Source organism: Geotrypetes seraphini, chromosome 5 (assembly GCF_902459505.1).
Source record: "Geotrypetes seraphini chromosome 5, aGeoSer1.1, whole genome shotgun sequence".
NCBI lineage: Eukaryota > Metazoa > Chordata > Amphibia > Gymnophiona > Dermophiidae > Geotrypetes > Geotrypetes seraphini.
This window is the reverse complement of record NC_047088.1, coordinates 20,812,560-20,831,162: the sequence shown is the minus strand read 5'-3', so window position 1 is coordinate 20,831,162 and position 18,603 is coordinate 20,812,560. Positions and strand designations below refer to the sequence as shown.

The following is an 18,603-nucleotide window of genomic DNA, read 5'->3' as shown; positions in this document are numbered from 1 at the left end:
TAACATATAATAATTCAATACAAGCACATTCAACTTACAAATAAACATAACCAATCATTTTCTCCCACCCACAATCTAACACAAAAACATAAACTTTCCCAATAACCTTACCCTAATCAAATTAATAATATCCTCCCACTCACCCCAAGTGTAAATACTCAAAGGTCAAAATTAGGACAGAAATACCCCCCCACCATCCTTCCTGGATGTGTATGAAACCCCCCAAAAACTGACTCATAATCAAAGACCTGCTATAGTAAAGTAATATAAGATGTCAATAGGCCTCAAACCAATTTTAAAAAAATTACTGTGCCCCAAACTATCGGCATTCATTTTTTCATATCTATAACTGGAGCACAGATTTTCCCACCAGAAAGGGAAATTTAGATGATCGTAATTTCGGGTTACCATCTGCATGGCTATCCCAGTCATTATTGCTTTTGTTCTTCATCTTTTTTTTTAAATCATTAACAGCAGCCAGTTTGGATGCCCCATGCCAAAGTTCCTTGAAAAGTGCATCGTCGGTCCACTCTGTGGGATGTTTCTTCAGGAATATTTTTGCATTTGTTGATCCTCCTTCAATCTAGAGATAAAAAATGACTGTGTTCTGTGTGTTGCAAGCCTTTCAAAGGTCACAGGTTCCGTTTCATCTATACACATGAGACATCGTGGAATGGCTGGCAATGGTGGACACTCTAAGCTTTGCACCATTCTTAGCTTTGTTTCTGGTGCGATTCTGTCATTTAAAAAAAGGCAAGTACTGTTAGGTGCTTGGACAGAAACCACAGATGTCTGGAAATGGCTGTGAGCGCCTTGTCTGCAACAGTTTTATTTGGATATGGGTTGAGAGTAGACAGCGGTTCAACGTCATTGTATGGAGCCCATAGCACCATCGTTGACTCGCACGCCAACTTATAGCTTTACGGTAAATGTTTTCCGTCATCATAGTGATTAAAATTGACCAGTCAAAGAACATCCAGTCCACGTGGCAGTCTAGCAGTTGACAGCTGAGAGACTGACTTCCCAAGGAGCCAGTTTTCGGGTGCAGGTTGCAAATTAGAGGACACTATACAAACTAATTATGCGCAATCACCTGCATACATAATACACAAGCAAACAGTGCTTGCTGGGGTGACCTCTAAATATTGTCTAATCAAGCTGAAATTTGACATAGAAACATTGAAACATGACGGCAGATAAAGGCCAAATGGCCCATCTAGTCTGCCCTTCCGCAGTAAACAGTATCTCTTTCTCTGAGAGATCCCACATGCCTATCCCAGGCCCTTTTGAATTCAGACACAGTCTCTGTCTCCACCACCTCTTCTGGGAGACTGTTCCATGCATCTACCACCCTTTTTGTAAAAAAATATTTCCTTAGATTACACCAGAGCCTATCACCTCTTAACTTCATCCAATGCCGTCTCATTGCAGAGTTTCCTTTCAAATGAAAGACTCGACTCGTGCGCATTTAATCGTCTATATCATATCTCCCCTCTCCCCCAAAGTATACAGATTAAGATCTTTAAGTCTGTCCCCATATGCCTTATCACGAAGACCACACACCATTTTAGTAGCCTTCCTCTGGACCGACACATGAGTAAGACATACCAAGTGGACAGAAATAAGCCTTGTGGAGACAAAATTGTAAAGGTTGTTTTTTGGGTTTTTTTTTTTTTTAAAAAAATACTTACTGTACTTGTACTTGTGCTGTACTTACTGTACTTGTAGGAATTTGAATTTTTCATTTTCAGATTTGTTCTATGTTCCCTTCAGGAAATTCTAAAGCAGCAGAGACGGATGTTTGAGCTAGTACCAAAGCACCCACCACACTGGCCTCCCTTTATCCCTCCAACAAAACCAGAAGTTAGCACGACAGGAGCAGGTATGCCGTTGGGCTGCAGCCGTGGGCAAAGGGACATGCTACTTACCCAAGACTTAGTGCATGAACTATTTTTAGGAGCCTATTAGGGAAGGTTGATCCATTTGTACACACAGTTTGCTGCACATGATTTTTAGCAGACGATTGAAACATTTTAAATATAGCAGCACAGTGAATGTTAGGAAAAAAAATAGATGCACCTCTGAGCTTAAAATGTAATTACCTCCTTTCTTACGATGCCTTCTCCTTTAAATGGGTTTGTGTGACATAGCGTGTTTTTGCTACTTCAGCTTGTCTGCGGTGTTCTTTGCTCACAGGATTAAAGACAATAGGCTGTTTTCAGTCCAATTTTTTATGTGAGTTTGCAAACCATTGGACCCCTGAGGAAGGCGTGTTAGCCGAAACATGGACCGTGTAGGGTCCGGTTGGATTTTTATCACTGTATATTTTATCATTTTTACTTTTGTAATTGAATTTTCATGGTTTTATATGTCAGTAGTTAATAAATTATCTCCAGAACATCTGTATCCACAGTTTTTTGTTTTTGTTTTCATCGGTGGATTGTTTTCACTGTGAATCATTGGGTCTCCCCATTTTTCTTTGTTGGGCAGATTAGATGAGTCATTTGGCCTTTATCTGGCATCATGTTTCTATAACTAGTTATCCCAGCAGCATATAAACTAATCAGAAAAATATATATATAATAATACTGCTTTATACTGGAACATACATATCAAAACACAGAGCCCAGCATAGTTCAAGAACTCAGGCCTCAGAAACGGAGCCTACGCTCAGTCGTGAATCACAGACTGGAAGGATCCGCGTAGTCAAACAGCCCCTGCTCCAATCATTGGCCAATAAGTACGGCTTATTTGAAAAATTTTTTTAAACATTTTTTTAGCAATTTAAACCTCTAGCTTCAACTAAAACACTAGAGAAATGTCTTGCATATGTAGTAGCCAGGATTTGAAAAAAAGGGACTTATCTCAAAGTTCAGCTTATTTTATCTGCCATTCGTGTCTTATTTTGCCGACGCGGCCACGTTTCGCGGGAATTTTAACATCCGCTGCGTCAGGGCCATCAAGACACTCAAAATCACAGGCTCACTAGAAAGTAAAGACACAAAAAGTTAAAACATTCACACTATCATACCATAACTAAACACACTAACACTTAAATACTCACAAACATTCCACCAGTCACAAATTTTCAAACCAAATCAAGATGGCGACAATCCCAACTATATAGCGTCCAAATGACGTCATGACGCCGTAGCACGCCCACATCTTCCAATTCCTGCAGTATAACCTGCTCTAATAGAAATGTTGCCATTCATAAGATCTATTCAAGCCTTTTGGCCACAATGTATCCAGCCTGTTAATCCAGCGCTGTTCTCTTTGAGCCAAGTATCTCCTAAAGTCCCCCCCTCTCCTACCCGGGGTAACCACCTCCAGTATTAAAGCCCGTAGGGATCCAAAATCATGATCTTTATCGACACAATGTCTTGCTAGAGGAGCCCCGAGTATCTTATTCTTAATATTACTTTTGTGCTCAGTTAAACGTGTGGTAAATTTTCTGGACGTCTGCCCCACATAAACTAACCTACAAGGGCATAATACAACATAGACCACTCCACAGGTCTTACAATCAGATGTGTGTCTTAAGGTGTACTCCTTATTATCATTCGGATTACAAAACATATCCGTACACAGCATAAGGCCACACATCTGACACATCCCACAAGCTCTGTGACCCATCCATACAGTATCACACTCAACATTAGAGGGCAAAGAGGGGCACAAAATTTCTTTCAAATTTCTGGTCCTCCGAAAGACTATCCTCAAATCATAGTCCTTAAAAGTACCAGAAGTTTTCAGGATCGCCCAATGTTTTTTCAGAGATCGTACCATCTGATGACATTGACTCGAATAGGTTACGACACATGTCATAACCTGCTCCCTCATTTGCACACCTCTCGGAGCAAACAAAGCTTCCCTATTACAGTACAATGCTCTCTTATAAGCTACAGATACCACTCTAGCAGGGTAACCCCGAGCTAGGAACCTCTGTTTAAGGACCTCAGCCTGACGCTTAAAGTCTGATTTTGAGGAGCAAATCCTGCGTATACGCAAGAACTGCGAATAGGGAAGACTTTTTTTTAAAGAACTGGAATGGGCACTAGAATAGTGAAGGGTAGAGTTGCTATCAGTAGGCTTGGTAAATACTGTGGTATAGAAGTCACCGTCCCTAATCTCCACCAACACATCCAAAAAAGAAATCTGATGCATACTGTACGTATGAGTAAAACGTACATTGGGATGACAGGTGTCAAGAAAAGTAAAGAATTGTTCCAATTCAGTCTGACCCCCATTCCAGATTAAAAAGATGTCATCAATGTATCTGGTCCAGAAGGCCACATATTTAAACAACACACAGCCATACACCCAGTCACGTTCAAACCTGTCCATAAACAAGTTCGCAACAGCCCAATGTTTCTATAACCATAAAGCCCTATGACCTCACAATGCAGGTGTAAAGAGCCTTAGCCTATAGGAAGAGGAGATGCAAATGTTAAGAGCCTTAGCCAATAGGGAGAAGAGGAGATAGTGGATGCTGTGGATGGGCCATTTGGCCTTTATCTGCCATCATGTTACAATGTTTCTATAACCATAAAGCCCTATGACCTCACAATGCAGGTGTAAAGAGCCTTAGCCTATAGGAAGAGGAGATGCAAATGTTAAGAGCCTTAGCCAATAAGGAGAGAGATAATGGTTACTGCAGATGGGCATTTTTTTGCTACTTCAGCGTGTCTGCGGTGGTCTTTGCTCACAGTTTTAAAGACAATAAACTGTTTTCAGTCCAATTCTTTATATGTGAGTTTGCAAACCATTGGACCCCTGAGGAAGGCGTGTTCGCCAAAACACGGACCGTGTAGGGTCCGGTTGGATTTTTATCACTGTATTTTTTATCATTGTACTTTTTAAATTGAATTTTCATGTTTTTATATGTTAGTGTATAATAAATTATCTCCAGAACACAGTTTTTTGTTTGTTTTCATCGGTGGATTGTTTTCACTGTGGATCATTGGGTCTCCCCATTTTTCTTTGTTGTGTGACATAACATAATGCCTTATAAATCATAAGTGTTATAGATGCACAAATAACTTCTATATATCAGTGCTCCAACCTGGACCATATATGTTTATATATTTACTCAGGGGCTGAGGCTTCCTTTAGAAGTAAATATATAAACATATATGGTCCAGGTTGGAGCACTGACATATAGAAGTTATTTGTGCATCTATAACACTATTGAGAAATACTTATCTGGACATTTAAATAAATCAGGCCATTCAACAGTATATTATAAATCATAAGAACATAAGAATTGCCGCTGCTGGGTCAGACCAATGGTCCATCCTGGCCAGCAGTCCGCTCACGCGGCGGCCCCAAGGTCAAGACCAGTGCTCCAAATGAGTCCAGTCTCACCAGTTTAACATGAACTTGTCCAACTTTGTCTTGAAACCCTGGAAGGTGTTTTCCCCTATAACAGACTCCGGAAGGGATTTCCACCACTCTCTAAAGAACTTCCTTACGTTTGTACGGAATCTATCCCCTTTCAACTTTAGAGAGTGCCCTCTCGTTCTCCCTGCCTTGGAGAGGGTGAACAACCTGTCTTTCTCTACTAAGTCTATGCTTTTAAGTTCTAAGCAGTTCACAATTTAAGAAGGCAGGAACAATACCTGGGATATGCAATCCATCATAGTAGAAAAGCAACACAGTTGCTTCTCTCTGAATCTTTTAGGAATACAAATTCTTTCCCCATACCTTCCTCCTTGCAAATCTCTCTCCCCTGACGCTTCTGTTCTAGTTTTTTTTTCCTATTTAGTTCTGTTTTGCATCCTGCTGTTAGATTAATTTAATACACCTGGGCTCCTGGAACGTTGCTCTGCTGCCGGTGTGGGCCCTGTTCACTTGCCATAGAGTCCAGCACTCTATATCTGCTTCTGTGATAGAATCGCTGTTTAACAAGCCATTTCATTACGTGTCGGTGTAAGCAGCCCATTACCCCAGGAGTACTTTTTTTCCCCTCTAAACTTGAAAAATGCACCAGAAATGTTAATTTTTTTTTTTTTTTAAAGGAGGATTTAGTTATGCAAATGGAATGTTGTATGCAAACAGAAAGCTCTGCGTTAGTAGGGTGGTACAGTAAGGACAGTTTTGGGTTAAGAGATTTGGTTACAGCTCTAGGACTTAGACTGTCTGAATCATTAAGTCAGGCTCCGTCTTTAGCAGTATTCAAATCTAAGCTAAAAGCCCACTTTTTCGAGGCTGCTTTCAATTCTTAACTCCCTCTCAGTGTAAGAAACTTATGTCCTTCCTATCATTCTCTCTGCAAGAACCTCCCCAGTCCCTATATGTCCTGTCTGTCTAAATTAGAATGTAATCTCTTCTGAGCAGGGACCATCTATTACATGTTAAATCTACATGTATAGTGCTGCTTGTGCCTTTCAGCACTATAGAAATGTTATATAGTAGTAGTGGTAGGCTTATAGTCTCTTGAGCAGCTGGCAGTTCTTTTCCAAGGCAGAATGCCAACCCAAATCTCAGATTGTATGTATAATTTAAGTGAATCATGCAAGCAAGGATGGCCTTATGGGATTCTGTAGTCGGATCGTGCCATATCCAACAGATTGAAGAATTATTATTATTATTTCTTTTTTTTTTTTTTTGGGGGGGGAGGGGTTGACTCCAGTGTCTATGTCTCAAAGGCACTCCTAAATAAGGCTAGATGTAGGGATTGGGTGCCTGGAAGTGCAGGGCCTAGATCAGGCACCTCAGTTCAAATCCTGCTTTTTCACCCACCCTCCCCAAAATGGTCCTGTGCACATGTTTGAAAACAAAATATTAACACCATTTTACTTTTCTTTGCTTTTAGAGCTCATTGAATCTACTGATAAGCTTTTTGAAGTGGAAGAAGAATTTGAAATCCTGAGTGTCTGAGCCTGTAAAACACATTTTATGTATCTGTGGAGCATCTGGTTACCAATATGCATAAGCTTGTTTATTGGGGGCAGCCTTTCTCCAGCCAGAAAGTGCCTGGAAACTTGCATAGACCCGTAAGCACAAAGAGAGGAAACTCAAGTGCCCTAAACCAGAGACAGCTTTTTTTTATGTCTACATGGAAAGAGAATCATAGAGCTCTTATAATTTAAAAATAAGACTTAAGCGTACACCTCTCTTGAAGGCAGATGGGCTAGATGAGAGACACATCCAAGTGTGTGAGAATGGAGCTGGGCCCTAGACTGTGAAAAGGGAGGCAGCCTTAAGTGGACCCGATCAACAGACCACCTTGCTAATGAATGAAGCAGACTGAGCTATGACTTTTAATTCCTAATTGTAAAGGTACTCCAGTTTACAAACGATATCTTTCTGTTTCTGAGGCCAGCAAAGAAAACCATTATTCTACTGTCTATTTCTTAATAAAGGTTTTGGAGTAAGGAGCTTTTATTGTGAACGGGTGCATTCCCCAGTCTTCTAGGCAGCAATATGGACTTGGCACCCTTTTACCACTGCCATGAGCTATGGCATGATTCACTCTGACCTCAAACTGAAACCGACTGAAGATGGTTTCAGACACAGAAGTCCCATGTGGTTTTGTATTTTATTTATTTTAAAATACTGTAAATCTATTCACCAATGTGTCAGATTTCTTCTGTAACACTTTATCTGTGCTTGAAATAAATTTCACATGTCTTTAAATAGCTACAGTATTTTGTGCATGGTAAAAACTGATTGTCTTTCTGCACGAGAACTGCAAATATTTTAGTAGCTCAAGCTGCTGAGGAACTGCGTTAGATAATTCAAAAATATATGGGATAGACAGGGGATGCCTAAATAGAAAGAGGAGGGAAACACAGTATGGCTGTTGAGGTGTTATCTTGGGCAAGAACAGTAGGAATTTAGGCCAATGCTAGACAGACTTCTACGATTTGTGTTCCACAAATGGCAAGACAGGTGAAGCTTTAGCAACCCCAGTGTTGTGGATCACTTTATTGTCACATACTGGTGGTAAGAGTGCTGTGCTGCTTAGGGGGGAGGGGAAGATGTCTTCACTGTTAAGTTGAATACTGTGGGCAATACACTCCCCCCTCTGAATCCGTGGTTTCAGTATCTGCGGATTTGGGTTTTTGGCCCCCTCTTGTGAATTGCTCCATCCCCAGACCTTACTTGGTAGTCTAGCAGTGATGCGGGGCAGGAGCAACCTTTCTACACTCCTGCCCTGTGCAGAGCCATCATCAAAAATGGCTGCTGTGAATTCCCGTGGTCTCATGAGACTATACCGGGAACTCATAGCAGCCATTTTCAATGACTGCTCTGCATGGGGCAGGAGTGTAGGAAGATCGCTCCTGCCCCGTGTCACTGCTAGACCACCAGGTTAGGTCTGGGATGCAGGAAGGGGGTGGGTGAAAATTGGCCCAAAAGTTATTCGAGGGCTGGCTCTGCCCCTAACCCCCGCAAATATGGAGGGAGAAGTGTATTTGGAGTTTTGGTTATAACTACATATCATTCCCATCATGTTTGGCTGCCTGTATGGTTGGCGTGGTGGAGAATTGACAACTAGCATTTAAGTATGGTAACTGGGACCCGCACAGTGGTGGGTGTGGCTCTGGCCATCTTGTTGAGCAGAATGGTCTTTTTCTGCCATCATGTACTGTTACTGTGTTAATCCATTTGTCTGAGCTAGAAATTATGTCTCCCCTATTTGAGAGGATGTCGGCACCTGGTAGCTTTGTGAAAATTATCTTTAAAAACAGCTTTGTATCTGTGTTCTGAGAAAGAAACCCAGTTGCAGTGCATAGATGGGGGTTGGGCTTTTGAAACATGAGAGAGAGCAGAATTCACGCTAAAGAGAGAACCCCCCCCAAAAAAAGCTTTTTGTGTCAGCATGCAGAGAAGAGAGATCCTTTTGCCTGTCTGCTGCTGTGTCTATAAAAAGTTGAATTTTATTTTTCTCTGAAAGGAAGGTGTTGCCAATGAACATTTTACATGTTGGAAAAAGAACCAGAGGGCTGACTATACAAGCTGGGAGGGGCAAACAAACTGTACATGGTCCTCCAGAATTGCAGGGGGCAGTGTTGGATGATCAATGTTACTTCCTGTCAAGTGACCCATCAATGAGGTCAGTGAGTACTGTGACGAGCAAAAAATTTGACATTCTCATTCCTTGGTTTAGATACTCTCACTGATCACACATGAAGGGCAAGCACCTATTGTCACAATTTTCTGCTCTCTATACATTTCTTCTGTTCTTAAATTTTTGATGAACTTGGCATCTGATTTATAGATGATGGCACCAGTCACTCTTATACATTTGATGTCACTTGGTACCTAATCTCACCCCTGTTCATATACAACTTATTAGTGCATAAAACATACTATACCAATCAATATATTATTACCCATAGGAGCCCTGCGGAAGATAAGCACTGTTGAAACAAAGACTGTCTTGGGTTCATAGCTCTTAGCGAATTGGGTCCTAGATACTTTTATGTGGATTACAAAGTTGGATTTTTAATAAAGCCTACATCTTGAACATCACCTCTCCACAGTCTGTTTTTTTTAGTGAGTACTGTGAAACAGGAAGTAATGTGGAGAACTTCAGTGTGTTCCGTCTAGAAAAATGGGCAAAATTATGTTGACCATTCTTGTGACATCACAAAATGGGCAGGATTACACAAAAAGGTAGGTTTAGGAGAGGATTTATATAAATGAGGTGGGGGGTTACATCATATCAGTGATGTCATCAAAGGGGGAGGAGTAAGGAGTGGGGCTTGGGCAGATCCTTGCTTCTGATTAGCTGATGAGAGCAGAAATGGGCATGGTCACCTGTCAAAATATGCAAATTAGGTTTGATGAAAGCTATGTAACTTTGCCACTTTATATGGATGCCTTCCTGAAGAACTCCTGCTGCATCGTCTAGTCTAATGGGGAAGGGGAAATACAAGGGCCAGGCCAAGTATGACCCAAGCCCAAAGGGGATACACCTTGACAAAATGAATATTACTCATTTTGCAGTGGCATCTGGTGCTTCTGGAGCGCTGTTGGAGCCTAAGGAGGGGCTGACTCACGGGCATGTCTTCCCCCAGTGATTGTGATACCTTGCTTTAGCTATTATAGGGAGCACAGCTGGGATTTTAAAACCGTAGGATCCAAGCTGTCATGCTTTCATAGTGGTTTTACTGTAGTGCATTTACATGATTGTGGGAGGGCAAACAGGGCAGCTTCCCTGGGCATCTCTTTCCTTTGTTGGGTCATCTCCCTCCTCCTCATCTTCATGGGTGATTTTCAAAATCAAAGTGTTCGGTCTCAGAGGGGGCCATGATGTAGCAAATGTTCTCACAAATTGCACATAGCTGCGCTGAAGCTTCTCCTCTGACGCTTCTTCCTGTTTCCGCCTGGATGGATCACAGTGGAGAAGCTAGTCCCAGAACTTTTTGGAGGTTAATAAAGGATCCTTTGCCCCAAACCATCCATAATACAGGTCATTTCCTTTTAGATATTTACCCCTTATCAGTGTGCCCCAGGGCCCTCATTAAGATTCGAGAACTCAGTTGCACAGGGAGAGGAATTTCACCCATGCTCACCTGAACCCGCTTGGATCTATTCCATCACCACCCATCCCTACAATTAATTGCCTCTATCCTCACCTGTACCCGCAGCGCTTATTTGCAGCGCTTCATTTCCTCAACCCCCCAACAGCCTCTTGTGGTTTTGGGGGGGATGGTATTTACTAGTGCTGTACCAAATCGCACATTTTATTATGCATAATTATAAAAATTATTCTACTGAATACGAATAAATGGGTATTAAGCTTTTAACATAAATAATAAAAGAAGCAACGTGAAATCAGAAATCAAGTGTCTATTTCAGTAGGATTTAGCACAGTAATAATAATAATAATTTTATTTCTTATATACCGCCAAAGCCATATTAGTTCTAGGCGGTTTACAACGAAGAAGGGCTGGACAATCAGCAAAAATGGTACAATGTTACAATCAGATAAAATTAGGAGATAGAGAAAAAATGGTACAAACAGAAAAGAAAGATGGGTACAATTATGGCAATGAAATGGTACAGTGAAGAAGGTCAAGACAATCTGCGTAAAGGACAAATAGAGATAGCGGGCCAGGGTGGGCATAGGGTCTTAGGGTATGAATCGGGTGAAAAGATTAGTTTTTAGTAGTTTCCTGAAGTTTAAGTAGGATGAAGAGCATGAGATGATGTGGGCCAGCCAGTTATTGTGGTGACCTGCTTGGAAGGCAAGAGTTCTATTTAGATATCTTTTGTAACGGCAGGTCCTTAGGGTAGGGTAGCTAAACAGGTGGGTTCTACGTGTGAGTTTGGATGGGCGGTCTAGGATAAAATGGGGTACTAAGTACAGGGGGGCCAAGCCAAGGATGGATTTGTAGCAGAAACAGGTGAACTTGAATAGTACTCTTGCTTCTAGGGGTAGCCAGTGAAGTTTGTGGTAATAGGGAGTTATGTGTTCCCATTTTTTTAGTCCGCAGATCAGTCGGATTGCCGTGTTTTGAATAATTTGCAATCTTTGTTTTTTTTGAAAGATCCCAGGTAGATGATGTTGCAGTAGTCGACTAGACTTAAGATGGAGGATTGCACAAGTAGGCGGAATGAGGGGGCGTCAAAGTATTTTCTGATGGATCTTAGCTTCCATAAGGTGGCGAAGCTTTTTTTGACCAGAAGGTTGGTGTGAGCTTCGAAGGTAAGGTTGCGATCAAGAGTCACTCCGAGTATTTTTAAAGAGTTTGTTAAGGTAAAAACTTGGCCATTCAGGGAGATTGAGGTATCTTTGATTTTGTCGTTTAGGCCTTGGATTATTTGTATTTGTATTTAAATCACTATTTGACTTTGTTTTTATTATGAACTGCCCTGCTGTTGCTACGACAGGTGGTATATCAAGTTTAATAAACCATAGAGTCCTAGAACTATTCATTATTTAGCAAATGAGTGTTCCAAGCCTCAGTCTGATACTCCAATTTGCCCTTCTCAGTACATTCCAAGCCTCATTCTGGAATCAGATTTTGACTACACCTCCCACACGAATACACCAAAGATTTTGTCCATCCATGTGCAAATCTCATGGAACTTCTTCCATCCCCGTGAGATTCCCACAAATCTCCATTCCTGCGCCGTTTTCTCATTTAGAAACTAGACTTGTTTCAGGCCTGCAAAGTAATTTGTATAGATTGTGAAACGCATAAGATAAATAACTGCTGCGGATGACACCAAACTATATAGCAGGGTTAAAACCAAGGAAGACTGCAAAGATCTCCAAAAGGATCTGACGACACTGGAAGAGTGGGCCAAAAAGTGGCAAATGAGCTTCAACATAGGGAAATGCAAGGTCATGCATGTGGGGAAAAAGAACCCGATGTTCACTTACAAAATGGGGGGATCACCGCTAGGGGTGAGTAACCTAGAAAGAGACCTGGGAGTGATGGTAGACACAACATTGAAATCGTCGGCGCAGTGCGCCACAGCCTCAAAGAAAGCAAACAAAATGCTGGGTATCATCAAAAAAGGTATCACGACCAGGACGAAGGAAGTCATCCTGCCACTATATCGTGCAATGGTGCGCCCGCACCTGGAGTACTGCGTCCAGTACTGGTCGCCGTACCTCAAGAAGGACATGGCGGTACTTGAGAGAGTCCAGAGAAGAGCAACTAAGCTAATTAAGGGAATGGAAAACCTCTCGTATACTGACAGACTGAAGGAGCTGGGGCTGTTCTCCCTGGAGAAGCGGAGACTTAGAGGTGACATGATAGAAACCTTCAAGATCCTGAAGGGCATAGAAAGAGTAGACGGGGACAGATTTTTCAAATTACTGGGAACCACAAGTACAAGGGGGCACTCGGAGAAATTGAAAGGAGACAGGTTTAGGACAAACGCCAGGAAGTTCTTTTTCACCCAGAGGGTGGTGGATACATGGAACGCGCTTCCGGAGGCTGTGATAGGCAGGAGCACGTTACGGGGCTTCAAAGAAGGTTTGGATAGGTTCCTAGAGGACAAAGGGATTGAGGGGTACAGATAGGAGTAGAGGTAGGTTATAGGGATAGTCAGGGACCACTGCTCAGGCAATAGGCCTGAGGGGCCGCCGCGGGAGCGGACTGCTGGGCGAGATGGACCTCTGGTCTGCCTCAGTGGAGGCAACTTCTTATGTTCTTATGAGCCATGCACAGTACATACTCATAAAAGAGGATTACACTGACTATGGTAAACATGATACTTTCTTCCTTTACAACATTTATATTCCATGTGTTCTAAAATCCTCAGCGGATCACAATTAATACTCCCAATATAAAATAACGGACAAAACCTCTAATCGTCCTAATCTTTCCAGGAACACAGCGATACCCAATAATACTTGCTTGCAATTTATAGTTAGCCTTCACAGAACTAATAAAACGGGGCAGATTTTCAATCTTAAAACAAATTTATTTAACATTTTTAAGGGTGTTCCTTGCTGCTTGGTCTGTTTGGTTCAATCACAATCACAATCAAGAACAGTTTGGAATTGACATTTCTGATGTAGTCGACAGCTTTGCCAAGTGCCGATTCATTTCTTTTAGTAATGGCGCTTATGAAAATGCATTCTCTAATATTAACCCAGCAATTATTCCCTATAAGAGGCACTTTACATACAGGCATGTGTTCTCTAAAAAAAAAACAATTCTGAAATTTAAAATAACATAAATCATGGCAGTAACAAAACAGCAAATAACAGACAGACTGACATGTATGCCAAATTAGCAGCCAAAAATTGACATCCGACTCTTGTTTCAGAAAGCCAACTCCCGAAGACAAAGCCCTTTACATTTTATTTTTAAATATATAAAACGTGGATACTTACAAGATGTGTGTGATTATACAGCTAAATAAATTATTTGAGTGGGTTACAAATCTAGGAATATTAGATGGATGTCCTGGATGCTTAAACAGCTCAGTGTTTTAAAACTACCCCACACGTATTGCACCGGATTATGGGAAGAAGGTTAGTTTCAATTTTAACAGCGCTTTCCACTGCATTCGGTAATTTGTGAACCTGATTATTCTAGAGCAGTGTATCGCAAACTGTGTGCCGCCTGAGATTTCTGGTGTGCCGCGGTACACTGGGGAAGAGGAGAGGTGCCGACGCTGGATTAGCCTACAGGACGTGCCTCTCGTGAAGAGAGGCACATCCTGTAAGCAATCTCCCGATGCCGGCATCTCGTCTCTCTGCTGGCCCTTCTCTCCAGCGCGGGTCTTTCTGTCGGCGCAAGGCCCCGTTTGAAGGGCCTTTGTGCATGCGCTGATGGTGGCGTGCTGACGTCAGGCATGCGCATGATGTCATCGCGCCGATGCCAGCGCATTTCCGGGTATCTCGGGCCGAGGGACACTAGGTTTTGCGAGAAAGCAAACTTATAAATCCCCCACAACAGTTCATGACGACCAGGATTGGTTCAGACTCGAGATCTAAAGCTATCTGGTAACTACCACAGAATGGAAGAAAATCGGAAACAAAATTGGTTTCATCCGCCTCCCCATCTTTAAACACTTCAGACCAATAGCTCCAGTTCCACAATCGGTGATTTCTGACTAAACAGCTGAGCTGTTTTAACAGGATAATGTTCCAGGCACACAAGCCACGGTTACTGAAATTTAGACAAGTTATAGGAATAAAAAAAACATTTGCGTACCCTCTTATCTGAGCGGCATTAGTGCAAGAACTGCCACATGGAATATCCATCACAAATAACACAGATGTCTTCTCGGGGCAGCCACGAATAACAGAAAGGCACCAAAGTTAAGTAAATATAGCACCATGTAATATGCAATATAGTTCAAAGAGGTTCTCGAAAATGGGCCTGTCCCGCCCTTCATTAATGTAAAATCTCATTTCTCATAGACAGAAATAGAAACGTAGCACAAAAGTTTAAAGACAAAATGCGTTTTGTTCAATACAATTTTACTCTTTGATCTTTGGCATTATTTCTCTGCTTCTGTGATTGATACTATATTATCGGCGTCTTTGTATGTTGTGTTAGGGTCACATTTCTCGCACAATTGTGAGCTTACATTGAGAATTCTCTGACTGGTTTTAAATTTTATTTATTTCAGTATTTATAGACCACTTATAGTCTAAGTCAGTGGTTCCCAACCCTGTCCTGGAGGACCACCAGGCCAATGGGGTTTTCAGGCTAGCCCTAATGAATATGCATGAGAGAGATTTGCATATAATGGAGGTGCCAGGCATGCAAATCTGCTCCATGCATATTCATTAGGGCTAGCCTGAAAACCCCATTGGCCTGGTGGTCCTCCAGGACAGGGTTGGGAACCACTGGTCCAAGTGGTTTACATTCAGGTACTCAAGCATTTGTCCCTGTCTGTCCCAGTGGGCTCACAATCGACCTGGGGCAACGGGGGATTAAAGGGCAAATTCTATTAAGAAGCGCCCAAAACATAGGCGCCGAATTAGGCACTGTTCAGCGCGATTCAAGTAAAATTGGGTGCTGTTTAGTGAATAACGCTGAGCGGCACTTATTTGGGTACCTAGTTTGGAGGCGCCCAATAAATAGGCCGGCTCTAGGCACAACTAAAAGTTAGTCACATATATGAGTGCCTAGGCACGCTTAAGCGCAGCGATTCTGCAACAAGGCGTCTAACACGCAGCCACGCCTGACGTCCACAGCGCCTATTTTTGTGAAGGCCACCTAAATTTTTAGAGGCGCCGCGTTGCGGAATCGCTCTTTCTTGATAGGCGCCTAAGTTTCAATTATTGCCGATTAAAAAGCTTAATTGAAAAGCTTGTTAATCAATTTAGATGGGCGCCTATCTAGTCGGGCGCCTCCGAAATAGGTGGCTAACATTAGGCATCGGTTACAGAATTTGGGCCTAAGTGACTTGCTGAGGGTCACGAGAAGCAGCACGGGATTTGAACCCATAACCTCAGGGTGCTGAGGCTGTAGCGCTAACCGCTGCGCCACACGCTACCCTGGTTCTTGAAGAGCTCCTAAGTCAACCCAGAGGATAAGGACGCAAGCGGTTGATCTTCTCTAATTTTCCATACAATTACTGAGGTTTGATGTCATCTCGGGGAAACCAGATTTTGGTTTCTTTCCTGCTACAAATTCTTCATGCACACTTGGCAGCGGCTCACGCGGGTCCGCAGCTGTCCGGCCTTCAGCGTTTCTGACGGAGGAGCGCCAAGAAACTGCTGCGCTGCTTCCACCGTGGTCAGCCAAAAACTGTACTTGTTGGCAAAGTAATGACAGGTTCCTCGGGCTCCATTGCATTCGATGAAAGGCGTAGCCCGGAAGTCCTCCAAGCAGGATCCAGGAGAGACCAGGGACTGGCCCCCGCCTTCAGCGCCAGCCGCCGTGTGCTGAAACAGACAAAATGCAAGTTAGCACATGATGCCATCTGTTGCGTGCAGTCAATGAAACAGATTTCCATTAGCAGGAATTTATCAGTTCTGAATGCCTGGACAGACTTTTGGTCAATTTTTGGCATTCAGTTGTCTTTCAATTTTTTCCATTAATAAGTGATACAGAAAGGGGGTACAGGCCCCCATTTACAGTTCATCTATGTTAAGAACATAAGAAGTTGCCTCCGCTGAGGCAGACCAGAGGTCCATCTCACCCAGCGGTCCGCTCCCGCGGCGGCCCATCAGGCCCACTGTCTGAACAGTGGTCTCTGACTAATTTACAAATTACCTCTAATCCTATTCCTCTAACCTTACCTCTACTCTTATCTGTACCCCTCAATCCCTTTGTCCTCCAGGTACCTGTCCAGACCCTCCTTGAAGCCCTGTAGCGTGCTTCTGCCTATCTCCGGTAGCGCGTTCCATGTATCCACCACCCTCTGGGTGAAAAAGAACTTCCTGGCATTTGTTCTAAACCTTTCCCCTCTCAATTTCTCTGAGTGCCCCCTTGTACTTGTGGTTCCCCATAATTTGAAAAATCTGTCCCTGTCCACTTTTTCTATACCCTTCATGATCTTGAAGGTTTCTATCATGTCTCCTCTGAGTCGTCGCTTTTCCAGCGAGAAAAACCCCAGCTTTTTCAGTCTGTCAGTGTATGAGAGGTCCCCCATACCCTTTATTAGCTTAGTTGCTCTTCTCTGGACTCTCTCAAGTACCGCCATGTCCTTCTTGAGGTACGGCGACCAGTACTGGCCACAGTACTCCAGGTGCGGGCGCACCAATGCACGATACAGTGGCAGGATGACTTCCTTCGTCCTGGTCGTGATACCTTTCTTTATGATACCCAACATTCTGTTCGCTTTCCTTGAGGCTGTGGCGCACTGCGCCGACGCCTTCAATGTTGTGTCTACCATCACTCCCAGGTCTCTATCAAGGGTGCTCACCCCTAGCGGTGATCCCCCCATCTTGTAAGTGAACATTGGGTTCTTTTTCCCAACATGCATGACCTTGCATTTCCCTATGTTAAAAGCTAAAAAGAAATGTTTTTGGCTGCGCTGCTTTTTACCGACTACTTTTCAGAATCAGACAGGCATAAGTTTTCATTCTGAAGAATATGCATAAAACATTTCTTGGCAATCTCCCTGCACCAAATAGCACATGTAATTTTGCATGGGTACGTTTTCTGGAATCTTTTTCAGAGCAAACTGTGCCTACAAGTTCAGTCTGAAAACTGATATAGATTAGTACCATAACAGCCTGCAAATTTCTACCTAGTTGCCTACAAAATCCTCAGAGGATGGAACTGGTCTTCTCTCCTTTTAGAGCGGAAGGGTACAGACCCAGCTGGTAATGCAGTAGATGTGTACTTAAAATAAAAATGCTAATCGTGGGGAAGAAACACCTGAGGCATGCTTGTATTTCATTTGCTCTTGGCTTCTCAGTGAATACAAGTGGATCCTTGCAGAAAATCTTGATTATCTGATGCAAATAAAGTAGGAGCAGGTGCTGAAAAGTTCTCGGCTCAACCAGCGTCCTAAATTCTGAGCGTTATTGTGTCACTGTAGCTGAAAAGAGTGTTATTTAATTTTGCAAAGTGCCAATTTGCAGAATCGGACCGGAAGTTGCGTCAGAGGAGAAGCTTCCGCCCACACACACGCGACTGCACGCAGGCAGGCTTTGCCGGCTTCAGTAAGTTTCTTTACTAAAGCGCCATGAAGGTAAGGGGGAGGGAGGGAGGGAGGGAGAGGGCAGCATGCGATCGGTGACTGCACACCTTCCCTCCCTTAACTGCGGGCACAAGGCCATTCACCGCTCCGCGGGGCGGTAGATGGCCTTGTCCCCGTGCCTGCAGTGAGCACTTTTTCCTCCCCACCGTTTCAGCAGGTTACCCGTGGCTACTCGCGAGTAACTGCCACCGTGCCATTCTCTACTCCACATCATTCCCTTCTTGGTTGGGCTGAGAACTTTTCAGCACCCTCTTGTTTGCAGCCTACAAAAAGTTTACACTGTTATATACTGTGCCAGTTCAGGAGGACGGTTCATAGACAACCCCGCGAAAGACAAAGGCGCGCGCCAACAACTGAGCGCAAGACGGAGGCGCGCACCGAAGAAAATTAGTTTTTAGGGGCTCCGACGGGGGGTTTTGTTGGGGAGCCCCCCCAGTTTACTTAATAGAGATTGCGCCGGCATTATGGGGGGTTTGTAACCCTCCACATTTTACTGTAAACTTAACTTTTTCCCTA

General features: G+C 43.1%; 2 protein-coding genes across 6 annotated transcripts in view; one reads left to right on the top strand and one right to left on the bottom strand.

The window, feature by feature from the left end:
* ATG4A (autophagy related 4A cysteine peptidase) overlaps positions 1–7,645 on the top strand; it is a 34,534-nt gene extending 26,889 nt beyond the window's left edge. For all 3 annotated transcript variants that reach the window (XM_033944505.1, XM_033944504.1, XM_033944506.1), the window contains exons 12-13: positions 1,774–1,882; positions 6,818–7,645. In XM_033944505.1, coding sequence (XP_033800396.1) covers positions 1,774–1,882; positions 6,818–6,882 — 174 coding nt within the window. In that variant the 3' untranslated portion in view covers positions 6,883–7,645. The remainder of the gene's footprint in view (positions 1–1,773; positions 1,883–6,817) is intronic.
* An 8,143-nt stretch (positions 7,646–15,788) lies between these two features.
* COL4A6 (collagen type IV alpha 6 chain) overlaps positions 15,789–18,603 on the bottom strand; it is a 457,507-nt gene continuing 454,692 nt past the window's right edge. For all 3 annotated transcript variants that reach the window (XM_033945312.1, XM_033945314.1, XM_033945315.1), the window contains one exon: positions 15,789–16,321. In XM_033945312.1, coding sequence (XP_033801203.1) covers positions 16,061–16,321 — 261 coding nt within the window. In that variant the 3' untranslated portion in view covers positions 15,789–16,060. The remainder of the gene's footprint in view (positions 16,322–18,603) is intronic.